Genomic DNA, 18,647 nt, shown 5'->3' with positions numbered 1-18,647 from the left:
TCTGTACTAGCTTAAACTCTTCTGCTCAACTTTTGAAAAATGTGTATTGGAGCATTGCTAATGTGGTTGCTTCTTATATTCACTCCTTACATGCAAGTCGCTTTAAATACAAGAATTTGCTAAATTAAAAGAAAAAATCACCTAAAAATAAACTTGTATAGACTACTTACAGTAATTTGATGTTTTTTTGTACATTTTTGGAGCTTGGAAGTTGGAGTCACTTTGGGAATAAAGTGTCATAAATTCTTAAAAATTCTATATTTGTTTTCTATGAGGAAAAAAAAATGACAGACAGGTTTGGAACAAAATGAAAGTGAATAAATTTTGGGTGAACTTCTGCTTCAATCAAAGTAAATGTAGATGCTCCAGGTCATGGTGCTGTCATATGTTAACCTGGCACAATAAGTTAGATTTGGCTGTGAAGTTGCACAGGTTCTCAGTAGCTTACATTATATTGCTAACCTTTTATAGCCCTGGCCCCATGCTCCGTATCATTCTTCATTGACCTGTTCACCTTTGACCTTTCACCTTCCCCACTTGTGCTTATGTGTGGAGAGTAAGTACACTGCATCGCTGCTTATCACCCAGGTTTTCTGCTTGCATGTGCTGCCCTGAAACATCACGTTTAGCTGTCTGTTCTGTTCTCTGCATGCATCTAAAACAGCACAGATCTTCTTTGCTTGAGAGTAAATACTAAAAAAAAAACACCCACTAACAATGCAATCTCTCTCTTCTCTCTTTTAATTCCATAATATTGGCATCTATTTCTAACTGAGCTGTGACTTTTTCAACACAGTATCTGATTCAATTCATTCAAAAAAATGAATATGAATGAATGAATAGCTGCCAAAAAAAAGCCATGGTAAAATCTGATTTTATAGTATAGCTAACTGCAAATACAGAGCTGCATCTGTCATTATCACATCTTTTTAAAACTTAAAGAAAAACCTTATTGCATTTATTTTGCATTGCATACATTGCATTTATCTGTATACTTTCAGTTAAGCGTGGGTGGCCATAATGTTTTACGTTGACTTTGAGGCCGAATGACTCCTCTTTGTTCCAGATTGCTTGAGTTGGGCCTGAAGGACTGGGGTTGGTCTCTTGATGTTGAAATGGATGATGACGATGTATTAGACTTCTGAGGAGTTGAGTTTGTGGGGTAACCACAGTGGTGCCTTAGCATGTATTTGTGTCTGTGTTTATGCTTTGGCTTTAAAGGTGTTTTTTGAAGTACGGCATTAAAAAGCACATTTTGTTCTCACTGTGAGGTACTATAACTAGGGCAGGTTTTGATATTGTGTTTGATGCACTAATATGAGTGTGCATGCATGTGTGTAAATGTTTGGCTGAATTAAAATATGTCTGGCTTAGTTTGATCGAATAAGTTGGATCTGAAAACTGATGGTGTGGTGGTGATGCTGTTGTGTGTGGTTGAATATAGAATGGGATGTGAAATGACTGCCATATTTGAGTTTTGCATTTTTTTTTTGGTCATTGACCTGAACCCTCTCTCCTCTCTTTTAATTTCAGTTAACCTTGGTGCAGGTTGGATAGGTGATAATCCATCTGGAAGCAATGAAAGCGGAGAATGTCATAGTGTTCTTTTTGGCAAATGGCAGGACTTCCAAGTGCCAAACTCCACAAGTATAAATGACTGGGGAAAGGGGGAGTGGGGTCTAATATTTAACACGGAACATGCCATAAATCACCTAAAGGGTGTAGTTTCAATTTTAAGTCGTTTTAAGAGTGTTTTATGTCTTCCTAGACTATACAATTCTTCAAAAAAAAAATTTAAGTAAAAGCATTTTAAACTTCGGAAGTTATTTTTGGTTTCCTTGCAAGGTTGTCAGTACGTGTGACTGTTTGCCTGAGTGTGTTTGAAACAGAATATATACTTCAGCTCTGCAATTACATGATCATCTGAATTCATATACTCAAGTATTATATCTATTTTTGTTAGGAAAAACAGATAAATATTTAGTGACAGATTATATTTTTTATCATGCATTATATCAAAGCACACTTTTGAAAAATGCTTTTCAAAGAGCATTACTTAGTTGTTTGCCAGAACTATCTGCTCAAAATATATGCATTATTGAAAACTGATATTACATGATGCAAGGATGCAATCCGTAGCACATTTTAGCATTTTATTAATTGCTGTGACAAAAATTAGATACAACCTGTATCCATAGTGGAACATGAAGACCTCCGGTCCAAACATTTTCTGTATTTTATCATTTTGCCACTGACAAACTGTTGAAACATTGTGAAATTGTTAATAAAAAAGATTTATTTGATGGAAGACCTATGACTCCTTACGTGTGATGATGGGTAACTAAAATGTTGAAATATTAGATGATATTCACTGAGGCACTGTAAAAATTAAGAAAAAATTTGAAAATATTATTTTATGTAATAAGATATGTTGCCATTGTCATTTACAAAGAGTTAAAGAAGCATGCTTTTTGGTGGTTGTAAATGATTCACAAGAATTGATTAATATAATCCAATGTTGCATAAGCATTTAAACCAAATGTTGACCTGGAAAATCCTTGATTGCATGTTTACCAATGTAATAGGTGATTTAGGTTATAAAAGCAGAATCAGCTCTGCATGAAAAATTAGTTCAAGACTAGACAGTGTATTCTTATTTCTGTCATAAATATGTACAGCTATTATTTCCTAACACTTGCACTGCTACACAGCTGCTTTGCTTATGTGCAGAGTGTTTCACACCCAGGAAAATGCAGACTTGTCTTCAGATCCGATGAGGTCAGTGTCATTTGTGTCTCTGTTAACTTCAAACAGTTACCCAGCAAGGCCTTCCCGGGTAACACTACAGGCCTCAGTGTCCACTTCAGCAATTTAAGCTCCATAACATCTGATGACCTGAGGATCTTGTCCCATCTGAGGTGACTCAGTCTGATCAGAAACCTCCATTACCTGCGGACCTGCTTTTGGGCCTGTCTAATCTTCATGTGCTAGACCTTACAGGTTTTAACAAACTAAAATTTGTTACAGTCCTCAAATTGAATCGACCTGTCTGTTTCCGCATCCCATAGAGACTGTCAGTCTGTCTGTGCATTAGTGAGGACTTTTCATTAATAGTAGGGACTCTTTCTGAACTTTACGTCATTACTGTAGTAGGTGGTGACAAACTACTGGTTTTATGAGTATCAAAGATTTGTTCAATCAGGAGCTAAACAAGAGTCTTTTTGAGTGAGCTATCCAATCATTCACTAATTCGTTCAAAACCACTGATTCATTCATCAGCAAAAATCTGAATCTGGCCTTTCATACTACTATTTCTGAAATGATAAGAGTAGTTTTGGTAGTATATTTCATATTCAGTCTCTATGGTGAGTTACTGAATCACTAAATTCACATTCCTGAATTCACTCAACCTATTTGTTCAAATAGGCTGATTTATTTTGGAAGTAGTTCACCCAAAAATGAAAATCGTTTGACACGTTTTAGGTTGACAGAGCAAAAATAGTCAAAGTAGTAAGTGCTAATATTTTGTCTAAAAAGCAAGTTACTCAATATTATCTTAAGGATATGTTGCGTAAAAGCAATTTCACATTCCCAGTTGCTGTTTTGATTCGGTAGGCTTCACTCACAAAGCCACAGACAGAACAAGCACTCTTGTACGTATGTGTGTTTGTGTATTGGTTAATAATAGCTTCTACCCTAATAGGTAACAAACTGACAGCTTTACCATCGCAAGTGTTTCATCATTCTCCTCTTGTGGAGCTCATACTCTCAGATAACTTGCTCTCCGAGATAGATGCTGGCTGTCTGCCAGTAAACAGCTCATCGTGATATCAATTTTGGCCATATCGTCCAGCCCTACTCCAGAGGTTAGATTTGTCATCTAACAAACTCACCCAGCTACCCGTGGCCTTCCTGCAAAGACTCAACAATCTGGAGAGCTTAGACTTCCAAAATAACCAGCTGGACGAACTGACTCCTGGAGCTCTGACCTCTCTGACAAAACTTGAGGCTCTGTACCTGGAAAACAACAGACTGAAATCCTTAGATCCATCAGCCTTCATTGGTAATCCAAACCTTCGCCAGATATTCTTGAGTGGCAACCGTTTTGAGAGCCTGCCTGCTAGACTTTTCCTTAAGCAGGACGAACTTGTTTTCCTTGACCTCAGAAATAACTACCAAAACCTTGTCTGCAAAACCTGACTCCAGGTACTGTATATTGGATGGACGTTTGTATGCTGTGTTGTCTAGTAATCCATGGCACTGCAACTTTAGTTTGGCATATCTATGGCACTGGCTGCATATGAATGAATAAATACTTTTTCATCATGATAAAATCACTTGTTAAACACCTGAACACATGAAGGGTAGAAACATCACTGAAATTGCTGCTGCAGAGCTTGAGATCATATAATATATCATATAATAAAATAGCTTACATATTTTAAGACATGCAGTCAGATGTTTTTGAAACTTCTAAATATTTTATAAACTGGAATCTTAAAAATGTACTTTGCAAAATGATAATGCAATATTTACTATACTTTTGGGGGATATAATTATATCAGAGATATATCTCTGATATGAAATTCTTATTTAATGATTTGTACTTTACTTGGATAACATTGAGAAAAAAAAGTTATTTTCTACTACTCCATCAAATTTCATATAGACCTTTAAAAGTAAATGTTTCATCATGGAGTAGAAATTACATGTTATTTAAAAAGGTAGACCGGAAGAGAAGATGAGTCGTTTTGGGGGGGAGGGGAGGTAGATTACTAGGGCACATGAATTCAAAAAAAAATAATGAAGTGCACGGATAAATTATTTATAATAAACACTACAGTATTCCATTAAAAAATAAGAATGTTCAATTTTGATTTCATGCCGACTTTAAGTGAATTTGTGAATTACTTAAATGTGAAAATCTTCTCTATTTACAAATATTTTTGGAAAATAATTCAGTAAAATACTGAGAGTTCCTAATTAACTTAGTCCAAATATAACGTGCTTTTACAGAAAGAAAGCCTGATGTTGGTCAGCAGAGGGCACTAAACTCTAATCAAAGTAATTAGAGGTACATACTATATGTCCTGAGGGAAATGTGGTTTCAGAAAAAGTCATTACGATTTTTAAATGTGTACACCTGTCTTTATAACAGTTCTGTCTGTGATTGCTTTTATTAATGCATTACAAACTGTAATTTTACTTTACCTTTACCTCTCTCATTTTTGTTTTGTCTATCAATTTTTCTTCCCATTTCTCTCTGTCTCTGATGTAGGCTATGTGTCCTCAGAAATCCCTAGTGTATCTTAGTAAAATGTGCCTCTGTGCATTGTAGAGATTTATAACTCCTGTGTACAAGGGCCATTTCCAGGGGAGGCTACTTATGGAAATTAAACTTTTTCATGAAGGTTATAAAGAGGATAGAAATGATCAGATCGTGCCCTTGTTCCAGCTTCTGCCCCCAGTTCCTCTAGAGAGAGAGACATTATGCTGGGGCTTTCAAAATGTAATTGATATTGCATTTTTATTGGTATGACATCACTGTAAAAGCACTGAAATGTATTTATTCAAGCAGGAAAATAGCATGGTGAGTTATAAATGGGCATGTACAGTTCCCATTAAGAAACCATAACAAATATAGAGAAAAATACTAAATTGATCTGACATGGTTGAAAGGATAAGTTATGGATAATGTAATAAGTTAAGGATAATGTAATGTAATGTTTACACTTTTAAACCTTCAAAAATGCAAACGGATGTGTGTCTGACCCTGTTTTCACCTTCTACATTGCATTAAGGATGTGAAGATTGGTTCAGTGTTCAATGCAGCATAATGAATTTTATAATTCCTCTGAGAGACTGACCATTACCTGAACCGTCTTTAACAATGCTTTTCAGGCCACAAATCTCGTGCACTATTATAGCCAGAATAAACCCTTTAGAAGGTTTAAAGAGCTCACAGAGACTCACACAAAGATGCTTTGTGACCTTGAAGATCTCTGAAATTGACCAATAATGTTTTTAGGCCAATGATCATATATCATTGTTTAGTTGTTACAGTAAACAGTCTTTACAATAACCATTCATTTTAAATTGACAGGAGATGTGGGATGTGACATAATATATAATGATAATAATAAAAGTTTGAGTATTCTTTTAGGAGAAATGTATTATTATTCATTCAAGGCTATTCTACACTACCACTTAATCGATACTAAAAGCATTAATTCTAATGGAATTGTTCAAGATGTATTTTTCCTCTCCATTTGCTTACATTCATGAAACATATAACTCTTATGAACTGGTTCTTTTGAACAGTTTAATATTTGAACGTTTTGAATCAGTTAAAGGAATCCTTCACCGCTGACTCAATTACTGAACTTTATGTATATGTATATATACACAGTGAAGGCTGAGGTGCTGTGGACAAAAAAATAAATAAACACTGTCTGAAACACTGATCCATTAGTCAAAAAGCTTTAAAAAGGTCATGCTAATTCTTTAAGAACTCTTTGCCAAAAACATTGTGCTCAAAATATTGCCCATATCCTGAGAGAAATATGATCATAAGTCTGCTTTATACCAGTAATTAATTATACAGAGTAATGGACCTGCTCCACTCTGGACCCGGCTTGCTCTGCCACTCATGGGCAATTTCCTTAATTAGGTGTCTGCTGTTAATGTAAGCACAGTATGTGAAATATATCTTCAATAAAATTGTCTTTTGTGGGGTCTTGCTCGACTGAAGGGCAGGAATGATGTAGACAGAGTGTGCCACCATAAGATTTAAGAGCATGGATTTACCAGGCTTTTCAATCTCAGCTTGTCTGTGCTGTTGTAAGGATGACCTTGCTGTTGTGAATAGACTATAGTGTGACCATCACTTCCTGTAATGTCGAGTGAGTCCTACCGGATTGAGATTCCTCACAGCAGCTGAGATGACATGAGGTGGTGAGGAATGGCTCTCTGAGAGCCACGTGTCTTTTTCATGCACTGAGGAGATATTGACTGCTAAACACTACACAAATAACTTTAGTGGCATCATTTATATATGACTTGATGCCATCTGTCAACAGAAAGTTAAGTGTTTTACCATCCAGTTTATTTATATTCTCCTTCATGCTCTCATTTTTATCCTCATTTAGCAAACAGGGTGGCATAGCAGCATAGTTGAGTACCGTGAGTTTTTAATGTGGTTGTGGCGCATGGCCATATACCCAATAACCAGCACTTAACTCTCTCAACATAATTTATTTTTTCATTGATTTCAGTCAGAGGTTGCTGTTTGCTAAGTCCACGCTGGTCTGGATGTTTTAAGTGCTTATTTCACTTAAAAAAAAAACATGTATTATTTATTAAACATTTACACGTTGCTAAGGCCAAAGCACATTAAAATATTGTTTGAAAACATATTTTAAATTTGAAAGTATATCTTTTTGATATCAATTTTTAGAGTGTTAGATGTATAAACCTGAACAGAAACATTTTCAATTCAATTCAGATTTATTCCTATAACACTTTATGTAAAAGCCTTTTTCGTTTCTCTCAGATTTTCTGCTGACGTCCTAGCACTCTTTTGTGACCCCTCAGTCCCCCTATTTTGAAAGCCCCTGATTTAAACAACAAAGATTAAACCCATAAAAGGTGAATAGGCCTATTCTTTTTTGCTTTTCAGACTTTTCTCTCTCATTTTCTTTCCTTATCTTCCCACCATCAGTAAAGGTCAGTTTTGATCACTGTGATTATTCTTCTCTAGATTTAACCACAGTACTGAAGTGTGGCGAGCGCTTATGTAAATTCCTTTTGTGAAGAAATAGCTTTATTCTAAAAGAAAAAGGGGGGCTTCTACAGTACTTTTAAGTATCAGTTGTGCACATGTGCTTTTTCTCCATTTTCTCCTTTGAAAATTACTCTTGATGTGAAGGAAGATCTCTTTTGTCCTGTCATTCATTTAAATCACAGCAGCTGCTTTTGCCTACTGGTGGCCTACTTTCTGCAAGTTTAAACAGTCATATTTATTTTCATTAGATAAGATTCCAGTTATTCACATTCTATCCACCTCAGCACACAGTTTCACATACTATGGAAAATTATTAGCTCACACCTGTTTGTCTCTTGAAATGTAATGCTTATACTCCCACAAACTTTCAAAAGGTCAAGCAGTGACCTCTGAAAAACAGACAATTTGTAAGAAACTGGCAACGTAGCTTGTGTGCAATGGCTGATTTTACCTCCTAGAACTCCTAGAGGGGAAACTTATATTTAGAAGCTGAAAAGCAGTAGGCTTTGAGATTCCGAAATGTGTCTGATGTGGAGGGGGGCTGACTATGTTCTCTGGTTACAATGTAGTGTGTGTAACTCAATACTGATCCATGTGCAATTCAGATTTTGGACACGGTCAGCTGCATGGAGCATGTGCTTCCCTCTTAGCTGGACAACATGATGTGTGAGAGTTATAGAGGTGCATTTTGCTGTTATTTATGTACTGATATGTGGCCTGTATTCCCTATTTTAGCCATACTGTGTTGTGTGATTCTGATTTAGCTGTGCTGGTGGGGTCAGTGATTACTGGCTATTAGCACCGGCTGCTCTTTTGTCCACCCACATGCCAGATCTAAGCCATATCTCAGTGTCCAGCCATCAGTAGTCCTACACACAAACACAAAGACCTTTCCATGTGGGCACAAACAAATTCAATGCATTAATTCACTCAGACAGATTGAATAACACCCACACACAAACACACCCACATCCATGTCCATCCATGTCTTTCAGCAGCCAACAAATTAATGTCTCACACCCGAGGGACGCTCAAAGCACTGCGGCAAAATTAAAACCCTCGATACATCATTCAAACTCCCACAGAGGGGGATGGTGGTTCACACTGCTGTTTAATGGGCAGGTGAGATAAAAAATAAAAAAAAACTAGGGAGAGAAAAAGTACAGGTAAATTCATAGATGTCTATGTGTACAGGACAAGATCAGAGTGAATTGTTTAAATAATCTGATGTATCTGAAGCACTAAATTGTAATCGCTACAAGGTTTTAGACATCAACTGGCATATCATAGCATGCACATTCAGTCACCAGAGCAAATACACACATATTGTTTGCTGGTTTTGTTTTACAGTTTAGAACTACTGCTATTGCTCAATCTACATAGTAATAATAATAATACATTAAACAATCAGTTGCTGTCGTTTAATGCCAAATGGCTACAGAAAGGAGAGAGGATAAATGTTTAATGTGGAAAGAAAAGTAAACAGACAAACAGTCACATTATTTTGAAGATCATTGAAAAATATATATTACAAAAATTTATACAAATTAGGTTGTGATTGAGAGTACTCTAATTCCATTATAATGTCAAGTGATTTTTCTTCCTTCAGGCTTGTTCAGTGAAGAGACCAGTCAGATATTCTCATTACTGTAAAATGTCTTCAGAGACAATGAGTCTTGAAGCCTTTGATGTGTGTAAAATTGATTGATTTCAAATCATTTTGTTTTGAATACATTTTACTTACAATTATGATCAGCCCTTTTAAATTTACTTCTCTATTGTTTTACTTTAATGTTCCTTGATAAATTGTTGTTCTGAGTTGCATTGACCCTAGTAACCCATTTTATTTAAGTATTTTTCTGAAAAGAGACTTGGGGGTGTATAAACTTTACATACTTATAGCAACTATGTAGGCATATTAAAAAAAAGGTGATTAAAACAAGGGACATTTTATATGTTAAAAGCTTCAAGTTTTGATTACTGGCATGAAACGATTTATTGACTGTTGAGCAGAGGATTAGAGTTACATCAACTACATATTTAAACATTAGATAGATAGATAGATAGATAGAGTTTAAGGATTATTGATCGAGTTCAGCCGTTTTCCAGGCTGTAATCACAGTGTACTGTTCATATTGATTAGTTCTGTTTCCGAATTAGTTTATTATTCTGAAGTATTGACAAAGGACAAGTGCAAATCACTCTCTAGTTAGTTGTTCTTGCATTTATGGGCAGGTTGGCCTTTGGACACATTTGCTGTATCACCAAGTAACGGGATATATGTGTCACTGTGACGCGCTCACATTCTCAGCAGCGCTATCCCAGACTGACCTGCTGCCAGCCGAAGCCGTTCCTATAGCCTCCGGACACTCCTGCTCTTCCTCTTTCGCGCGTAACGCCATGAGTTCGATCTCATGCTTGGCAGCGGTTTCAATCACACGCTGCTTACTGTAAACAATGACGAAGTTGTTAATAATCGGATGGATTGGCAACGCGATAGCTATTACGCCACACAGAAAACTGACAGCGGCGTTGCACCTGCCCAGCGTTGTTTTAGGATAGATATCCCCATAACCCACAGTGGTCATAGTAATGATAGCCCACCAGAAGGACTGTGGGATGCTGGTGAACATGGTCTCAGGGTGGCTCTGCTCCAATGTGTACCCCAGTGCAGAGAACAAGAAAATCCCCACGCTCATGTACATGAGCAGCAGACCCAGCTCTTTCAAGCTGCTTTTGAGCGCGAATGTAAGAGTTTGCAGACCTGATGAGTGGCGCGCGAGTTTAAAGATGCGTGCAATGCGCATGATGCGCAACGCTTGCACTGCCTGCTGGACGTTAGCGAGCTCCATCACAGCAGTGCCCAAATGCGTTAGAATCAGCAATACGTAAAAAGGCATGATAGCTAGAAAGTCTATTATATTCATGAAGGAAAACACAAAGCGCAATTGGTTCGAAGAGGACAAGAAACGCAAAACGTATTCCACTGTGAACCAGATGATACAAGCCGTCTCGATGGACTCAAGGGTCGGGTGTTCCACGAGGTTACCATCAGCATCTTCTAGAGAATGTGCTTGACACCACCGATATTCACAGCAATCTCCGTCTCCTCACTCGCCTCTGAGCCGTTACAATCTGTGTAACGAGTCCTCTGGAACTCCCACATGTCAACTGATACAATCCAGAGTTTGAAACAAAAACAAAATAAGAATCATTTTTAATCTAGAGGACCATATAGGTTATAAAAAGCAACATGTCCATGACTAGTAGCTAGATAAATATAATAGGAGATACCGGGGCTAGAAACTGCCACATATTTTCAGACTGTGTGACGAAGTTGTTAATGATCAGGTGAACTGGTAACGCGATAGCTACGATGCCACACAGGACACTTGCAGCGGCGTTACACCTGCCCAGCGTTGTTTTAGGATAGATGTCTCCATAACCCACCGTGCTCATGACAGTGATAGCCCACCAGAAAGACTGTGGGATGCTGGTGAACATGGTCTCAGGGTGACTCTGCTCCACTGTGTACCCCATTGCAGAGAACAAGAAAATCCCCACACTCATGCACGTGAGCATCAGGACCAGCTCTTTCAAGCTGATTTTTAGTGCTACGGCGAGAGTTTGCAGACCTGACGAGTTGCGTGCGAGTTTGAAAATGCGCGCAATGCGCAAAATGCGCAACGCCTGCACTGCCTGTTGCACATTGGCCAGCTCCATTTGAGCAGCACCCAAAATCAACACTACGTAGAACGGCACGATAGCTAGAAAGTCTACTATATTCATGAAGGAAAACACAAAGCGCAGTTTGTTCGAAGAGGACACGAGGCGCAAAACGTATTCCACTGTGAACCAGATGATACAAGCCGTATCGATGGACTCAAGGGTCGTGTGTTCCACGAGGTTACCCTTGGCATCTTTCACCACCGATATTCACAGCAATCTCCGTCTCCTCACTCGCCTCTGAGCCGTTACAGTCTGCGTAACGAGTCCTCTGGAACTCCCACAAGTCAACTGCTAATAGAAAGTGAAAATAATAATAATATATATACATATATATATACATATTTTTTTTTCATATTACAAAAATCCCATGACCAATAATAAAACAACAACATGAAAACGATTATGAAATACAAAATAATTATTGAGGCAAAAATGTAAAATAACATAGAGCTTTGGGCAAAACAATAATTAATAAACTAGATGTAGGCTATAAATATATAGTATTAAAAAATCATGTGACATCTTGCTCAACATGACATTAATGAATGCTTTTGTCCTGAAAGCAAGTTCTGTAACTTTTTAGTTAAAATCGACTTTTGCTACCGTGGTTTTACTGTGTTTACACAACAGCTATAGCACCCCTCAACAATAAACGGTCAGTTGAGATAAAACTTACTTATGTTTGGACTGCAGTCTGTGAAGAAAGTTTCAAAAAGCGTGTTCTTTATCATGCCACTGAGCTGCTTTTCCATAGTTCTGTGTAAATATGCGCTAAACGGACGTCTTTGACCGTTGCACTCGCATCTTTTGAAGTCCAAGTTAAAAAACAAAAACAAATACAAAAAAAACGCGTCTGGAGACTTTGCGTTTCCCCCCAATCCATTACCCATTCCCATCTCACTCAGTCATATAAAACATAGGGTAAGATGGGAAGATGGGGGAAATTCCTTATGATCATCTTATGATGTCTTTTTTACACTCATACGTATTTATAATTATACTACGAATTATAAATATGAATAAGTGCAAAAATAGTTAACTAGAATTTATTACATTTATGCTTGTCGCTTGTGTCAAGAACAGTTATTACAATTATTACAACCATACGTTTCCATTGAACGCCGAAATATCCCCATCTAGTGTTGAAAAGTAAAAACTGCATGCTCAGCAATTAATATTTTAAAAAGTATTCAGATTCTTGTGTTGAAAATGGTTTATATCTATCCCCATAACTTAACTTGAGCTTGAAATTTTCAATCGTAGTGTTGAAATGCATATTTTTCAACATATAGACTACAAATACAGATTTTTAAATGATTTTATTTTTCTGAAGTATATCACATGGGGAACTGCCTCATCCTGGTGGGCTGCATCTCCGGCTCAGCACTGGCCTATCAGGAGAAGTCAAGTTAGATGATTTGCGAATAACAGCAAAACTGAACCTTAACATCACGTGACACACTCATACAGTCACCTTGGAGGTTGTATAAAGATGCAGCAGCTGTCTGAGCTCAGTATTCTGTTGTTGTACATTCTGTGTTTCCACCAGAAGCTCAGCCCTTTCAGTCAGTACAGTACTAAGGATAAAACATCACTGTTAATAATATAGTCCAAATCAAGGTTTTAATTTGGGCGCAGTATGGTATAATCATGGACTATAAAAATGTACTTACTGGTACTTGTTGAGAGCTGTATCTAGAGCACTCCAGAGCCTGAGTTTGGACTCTGGGATGACATTAGCAATGCTTTCCCAGTACGCTGCATCTTCCGAGTCATCTCTCATATCCAACCTCAAAACACTGCTCTTCTGTGAGGCCTGAACATCACTGGACATAATAACAAATAGTTGATTTTAGGGAATATGTGTGACAGCAGAAGCGTCTTGGTTTGAAATGCAAGCGCACTGACTGGGGTCTGCAGTATTGAGCAGTAAAATTTTTCAGAGCCACTAGTAGGTCATTATGATGAATGAAGTCAGAGTTGTTGGTTGTCTCCTCTTCCTAACAAAAACACAAAAGAGAAATGCAACATATTTAGTTTTGTTTCTAGAGTGGCATAGTGAGATGCTGAGCTGTGATGGGATCCACTTTTACCTCCATCTGTTCCCTCTGCTCTCGGCCATGTTGTCTGTAATTCATTAAGAACTCAGCCATTTTATACACATCCTTCTCACTCTCAATCCCTATTGCCTGTGTGCATTAAAAGAAAGAAGAAATCAAATTAGACATCAGTCTTTTTAGTTTTTCAGTGGTTCTCAAACTTTTTGACACCATTGCTCCCCTTTGTACAAGATAATATTTGAAGGACCTGCTATCTAAGCTAATATGTACCTCTAATACTTCTGCTGAAATAAAAAATAAACTGAAAAATAACATGTCATACTTGATATCTTTATTTTAGTGTTTCTTTAGCATTTTAATTATGTCAACACAACTAAATGTAAATAATTGAAAGACATATTGGGGGAATGTTGTTTCCGGCCCCCTTGTTGAGAACCACAGGTCTACTTGTACTTACTGAGAAAATGGCATCTAGCTTTATAAGGGACTGATCATTCTTCTCCAAATGAGACACCAGCTTCAGCAGTTTACTCTCTACGAGAAAACCCTGAGAGAAAGAGAAAATCAGCTTCTGATTTTGAAAAGAAAAAATACAATTACTTTAAACTATTTACAGGTTTTCTGCAGGTTTTATGAGGGGAAACGACTTTTTAAGACCAAGTAAAGAAAATCTAAGGAATAAATGGAAGGGAATGCAAAATGTCAGTATGTTCTCTTAATGTAAATGTCTAAGCAGCACACAATGAGTTGTATTAGTTGAAAATACAGCTTCCAACCACTCTCCATTACTGTTGAAGTAATTTTACAAAAATAGCTGAAATCTTGAATACCTCTGCTCCCAACCACTAGAAATAACTGGAAATAACTTTTACTGTACTTTCTGATCACACTGCAAAAAAGTGGCACATTTACTTAAAAATGTTAATGTGTCTTTAAAATGTAAAAGTGAAGTACATTTGCTTGTAAAGCAAAATTACATAAGTTTTTAAATGAAGTGAGTTCATGATTAAATCAAGAACAAGGGAAAACAAGTTTTAATTCCCCATTCACAGATATTTGTTTTTGTTTTAAGCATAAACTTGATTTTGTTCAATTTTTGTTCAATCTAAAACAACATTGGACTGCACTGACTTTCATAATATGGACAAAATAGTTTAAACATGATAAAATATCTTCTTTTGTGTTCCACAGAAGAAAGTCATAAAGGTTTGGAACAACATGAGGGTAAGTAAATCCCTTTAAGGCCATAATAAGATACTTTATATGTAATATATACAGTATATTAACATAATTGAAGCATCATTTCAAGAAGTTTCATTTTTCAAAATTTCAATCAGTCAAAAGTATCCCTAACTGATGAATCACACAGCCACAATCACACACTCACTAATTCGTCACACAGCAGCTCCAGAATTCTCTTCACTGTTCTCCTGTTCACTCCACTACCAGTGTCGTCCAGACCCTCAGATTCCTCCACTAAATCTCCTCTTGTTTCTTCTTGCAGGGTATCTGCAGCTGCCTGTGAGGCCGTCCTGAGGGTCTTATGTTCGATCGGGCCGGAGTGCTCCATGAAGAAGAGCGGAGGAGACACCCATGCCAGACCCAGCTGCTGCTCGTGAATGATTCTGTCTGTCTCCAGCACCCTGTGTGCCAAGGCCTTTACCTCATCTTCACTTATCAACCATAACTTCTCAAAACGCTCAGCATCGAGCGCTGCAAAGTGTCTGTCCAAAACCAGGGACTGTCTGAATGTCTTAAGATCATGAGGTATGTAAGTGCACTCACCCTGCTTTCTTCTGCATGTCCTTGTACTGTTGTTTGATGCGTGTGTAGTCATTTCTCAGTGATTGTTCCTCTGCTTTCGACTGCTTCTCCTGATTGGCGCATTTAGACTTTAGGTTGTTGAGAACATCTTGCATTCTGAAAAAATTCAGGTCAGTTCTGAATTTAAACTCACCAGTATTCATGACTGTTTTCCTGCAGTGAGGTGAGATTACTAGACTAAAAGTCCTTTCACACCAAAAATGATAACTAATGATAACTATATCAGCTGAAAGGCAGTGACTCTTGCTGCATTAAAATTATTGAATAAGAATGTTGTAATGCATTAAAATTGCTTAAAACTAAAAAAGACAGATATCTTGGGTTCTACTATACTAAGAAGTAGAATATCTTTACTAAGATTAGTTTGGATATGCACTGCCATACACAAGTGTTTTGGTTGGTAAGATTTTTTAATGTTTTTGGAAAGAAGTCTCTTATGCACACACAGGCTCCATTTATTTGATCCAAAATACAGTAAAACTGTAATATTGTGAAATATTATTAAAATTTAAAATGACTGTTTTCTATTTTAATATATTTCAAAATGTCATTTATTTCTGTGATGGCAACGCTGAATTTTCAGCAGCCATTACTCCAGCCTTCAGTGCCATATGATCCTTCACAAATAATTTTAATATGGTGCTTTGGTTATTAAGAAACATTTGTATTATTATCAATGTTGAAAACAGTACTTTTGATTGAATACAAGTATTAATGTCTTCCTGACATCAAACTTTTAACAGCAGTGTACCAAGATTAATCTGAAAAAGTTATGATACCTTATAATTTTCCTCTTCAAATGGGATTTTAAGATGGCGTTCTCTTCCTCTCTTTTCTTTACCACCTCATATTTGTAATCAAGTTTTTCTTCATTCAGATGGCAGTTGAACTTCACCTCTTGTAACTTCTTTCTTAAATTCTGCACACACAGACAGACACAAAGGCAGATGTTTATTTGTATCTAATATAGCATTACTGTCTCTAGCATATTGTTACATGTACATACAGTTAATTAAGTCCATATCAAATTCACCTGTACTTCTGTATCCATTCTGATTTTGTCTGTGTTGTATTCTTCAGCTTTCCAAACCCTCAGCTTCTGCAGCAAGTCCTCATGCTCCTCCAGGAGACTTAAACCCTGCATCATGTTCCTCAGCTGCAGAAAAAGATGCATCTGTTGTCAAAGTGGTTTCAGTCAAAGGTATTCACATTCAAATCGGTTTCAATCCAATGTGTGTCTTAATCTATGTGTGTGTTACTTTTTTAAGTATTGTACCTCTTTCTCGCTTCGTTCTTTCATCTGATGCCCCCATTTCTTCCTGTGTTTGGTTAGCAACGTTCTCCTCTCCTCATCAAATGAGTTCTTTAATGTCCACAGAAAATAAATGGTATATGACAGAAAATAGTGTGCATTCATAGACATGCCATTATATATGGTGTAATTGTTCATTCCTTATTAAACCAAACATATCAAAACAATATTATGAGGGTGGAATGATAATTTGTATTTGGACTCCAGCCTGCAGGGGGCAGTACAACACCTCAATCTGCTGCAGGTCCTCTCGGTATGACTTTTTCAGACTTGAGATCTGTTCTTCCATTCTGTCAATAAGCAGGTCTATGTCTTTAGCCTGTCTTTTCAGGTCCTTTACATAGTGATCATCACTTGCCTTTAGCTCCTATACAAAAAACAAACAAACAAAAAAACGCTCCTATTAACTCTTGAATTGCAATCTATATGTTTTTGCATGCATTTGTTGCAGACTGAAGTTCACCTGCTGTAGCTCACTGATCAGTTTATTCTTGTCCGCTAAAATCTGTTCACAGAGTTGTTGCTGGCTGTTTAGAGCATCTCTTAGATCTAGTGGGGTCTGTTTCATTTTAGCATCCGTCCATTTGCGAGTGATCTCCCCAAACTTTTCCTGGCTGGACTTGGCCTCATTTTCCAGATTTTCTCTCCTTATAGGATCAAATGACACATTTTTAGTGTGAATACAAACTTTACAGAGGTACAATTTCAAAGACTTATAGTGACAGAGGGAGACTAAGTGTTTCATTGCATGTACCTCAGTCGACATGCCTCCTCTAGCTCTGTTCTCCTGTCAGACTCTCTGGCATCTACAGCGACCTGAATGTTGGTCACCAACTCTAGACCATCAGTTTGCAATTTTGCCATGTGCTGCAAAAAGAGCAGAGGAAAGTGTCCTGAAAACTTGATCTACCTTACACATTATGTGCACAATATTCAATACTACAGAATTTAAAACTACAATATTTGCTTGTGTAATATTTCTTATCATAATATAATATAATATAATATAATGTAATATAAAATAATATAATATAATATAAAGGAATAAAAGCAAGATGCTAGCTATATTTAAATGCAGACGACTGACCCTTTTACTTTTCTCCACTTCCTTCGGACTTTTCCGTGTTTCTTCTTGAATATCCTCCTTTCCCTGGGAATCTTCGCCAAGATCTTGACTGCAAAAAATACAATTTGTAAGCATTTCATGGCACGTATAAAATCTCCAGAATAAGTTACTTAAATATCTGAGAATGACACGTTTATTGCTAACTAATGAAACAAGGTGCTCGGCTAATGTAACGTTACTCGAGATGAATGTTTACCGTGTTTTGGCCTCATTTCGTGCGGCTATGCGGAGGCGACGCGCTGTAATTCTCTCCGCTTGGTTTTTAGACTCAACAGATGGTCCAGGTTCGTCTGCCTCTTCCCCTGCAAAGGGTTCGGGTTGATGCATTTTCAGTTCGTTAATAAGCACGAGTCCAAGAAATATAACACAGTGCGATGAATGGTAGAGTATTGTTTACAATACCGTTGCTATGATACTGCGCGAGTGGCCGATAGGGATGGGCGTATCGATCCTAAGTATCGATATATCGATACTGACGCGAGTATCGAAAGTATCGATACTCAAACAAAAAATATCGATACTAAGGTGTGTTTTATTTACCAGTGGGGTTGTTTATTTAACAAAACAAAACAAAAAATGCGTACAATATGCATTGAATTGGACGAATAACCTTTGTTGGCGAGTAATTGTGTAGGATAAAACTTTTTCCCTGCTCATCTGAACACGCAAATGTTGCAAGACAGAACCAATCAATCACAGAGAGCATTCACTCACTGCTGACAGTGCATTCAAACAGGGCTGCGTTTCCCAAAAGTATCATAAGAAAGCATTCAAGCTTTTGGGAATGGCAGCCCTGAACAATGCTTATCAGAG

At 37.2% G+C, this 18,647-nt stretch overlaps 2 protein-coding genes and 1 pseudogene across 2 annotated transcripts in view; 1 reads left to right on the top strand and 2 right to left on the bottom strand.

Annotated features, from left to right (window-relative positions):
* LOC107696174 (rho-associated protein kinase 2-like) overlaps window positions 1–2,308 on the top strand; it is a 30,365-nt gene extending 28,057 nt beyond the window's left edge. Inside the window, exons 33-34 of the mRNA XM_016496390.1 lie at window positions 1,067–1,148; window positions 1,534–2,308. Of these exons, the coding sequence (XP_016351876.1) occupies window positions 1,067–1,145 (79 nt within the window). The 3' untranslated portion in view covers window positions 1,146–1,148; window positions 1,534–2,308. The remainder of the gene's footprint in view (window positions 1–1,066; window positions 1,149–1,533) is intronic.
* Window positions 2,309–9,340: 7,032 nt separating this feature from the next.
* On the bottom strand, window positions 9,341–11,572 carry LOC107696082 (potassium voltage-gated channel subfamily F member 1-like; annotated as a pseudogene).
* A 1,254-nt stretch (window positions 11,573–12,826) lies between these two features.
* Window positions 12,827–18,161, bottom strand: LOC107696151 (dynein regulatory complex protein 1-like). The gene is made up of 16 exons (XM_016496353.1): window positions 18,031–18,161; window positions 17,796–17,883; window positions 17,463–17,575; window positions 17,172–17,355; window positions 16,938–17,075; window positions 16,673–16,759; window positions 16,430–16,552; window positions 16,176–16,315; window positions 15,358–15,492; window positions 14,960–15,296; window positions 14,030–14,119; window positions 13,606–13,701; window positions 13,421–13,512; window positions 13,186–13,338; window positions 12,987–13,089; window positions 12,827–12,903 (listed from the first exon to the last, which is right to left on the bottom strand). The coding sequence occupies exons 1-16, from the start codon at window positions 18,159–18,161 to the stop codon at window positions 12,850–12,852; spliced, it is 2,064 nt and encodes a 687-aa protein (XP_016351839.1). The 3' UTR covers window positions 12,827–12,849.
* Window positions 18,162–18,647: the final 486 nt, after the last annotated feature.

The sequence above is a fragment of the Sinocyclocheilus anshuiensis genome, unplaced genomic scaffold (assembly GCF_001515605.1).
Source record: "Sinocyclocheilus anshuiensis isolate Anshui unplaced genomic scaffold, SAMN03320099.WGS_v1.1 scaffold306, whole genome shotgun sequence".
In the NCBI taxonomy this organism is placed as follows: domain Eukaryota; kingdom Metazoa; phylum Chordata; class Actinopteri; order Cypriniformes; family Cyprinidae; genus Sinocyclocheilus; species Sinocyclocheilus anshuiensis.
The sequence above is the reverse complement of the archived record's forward strand: the minus strand, read 5'-3'. Positions and strand labels throughout refer to the sequence as shown.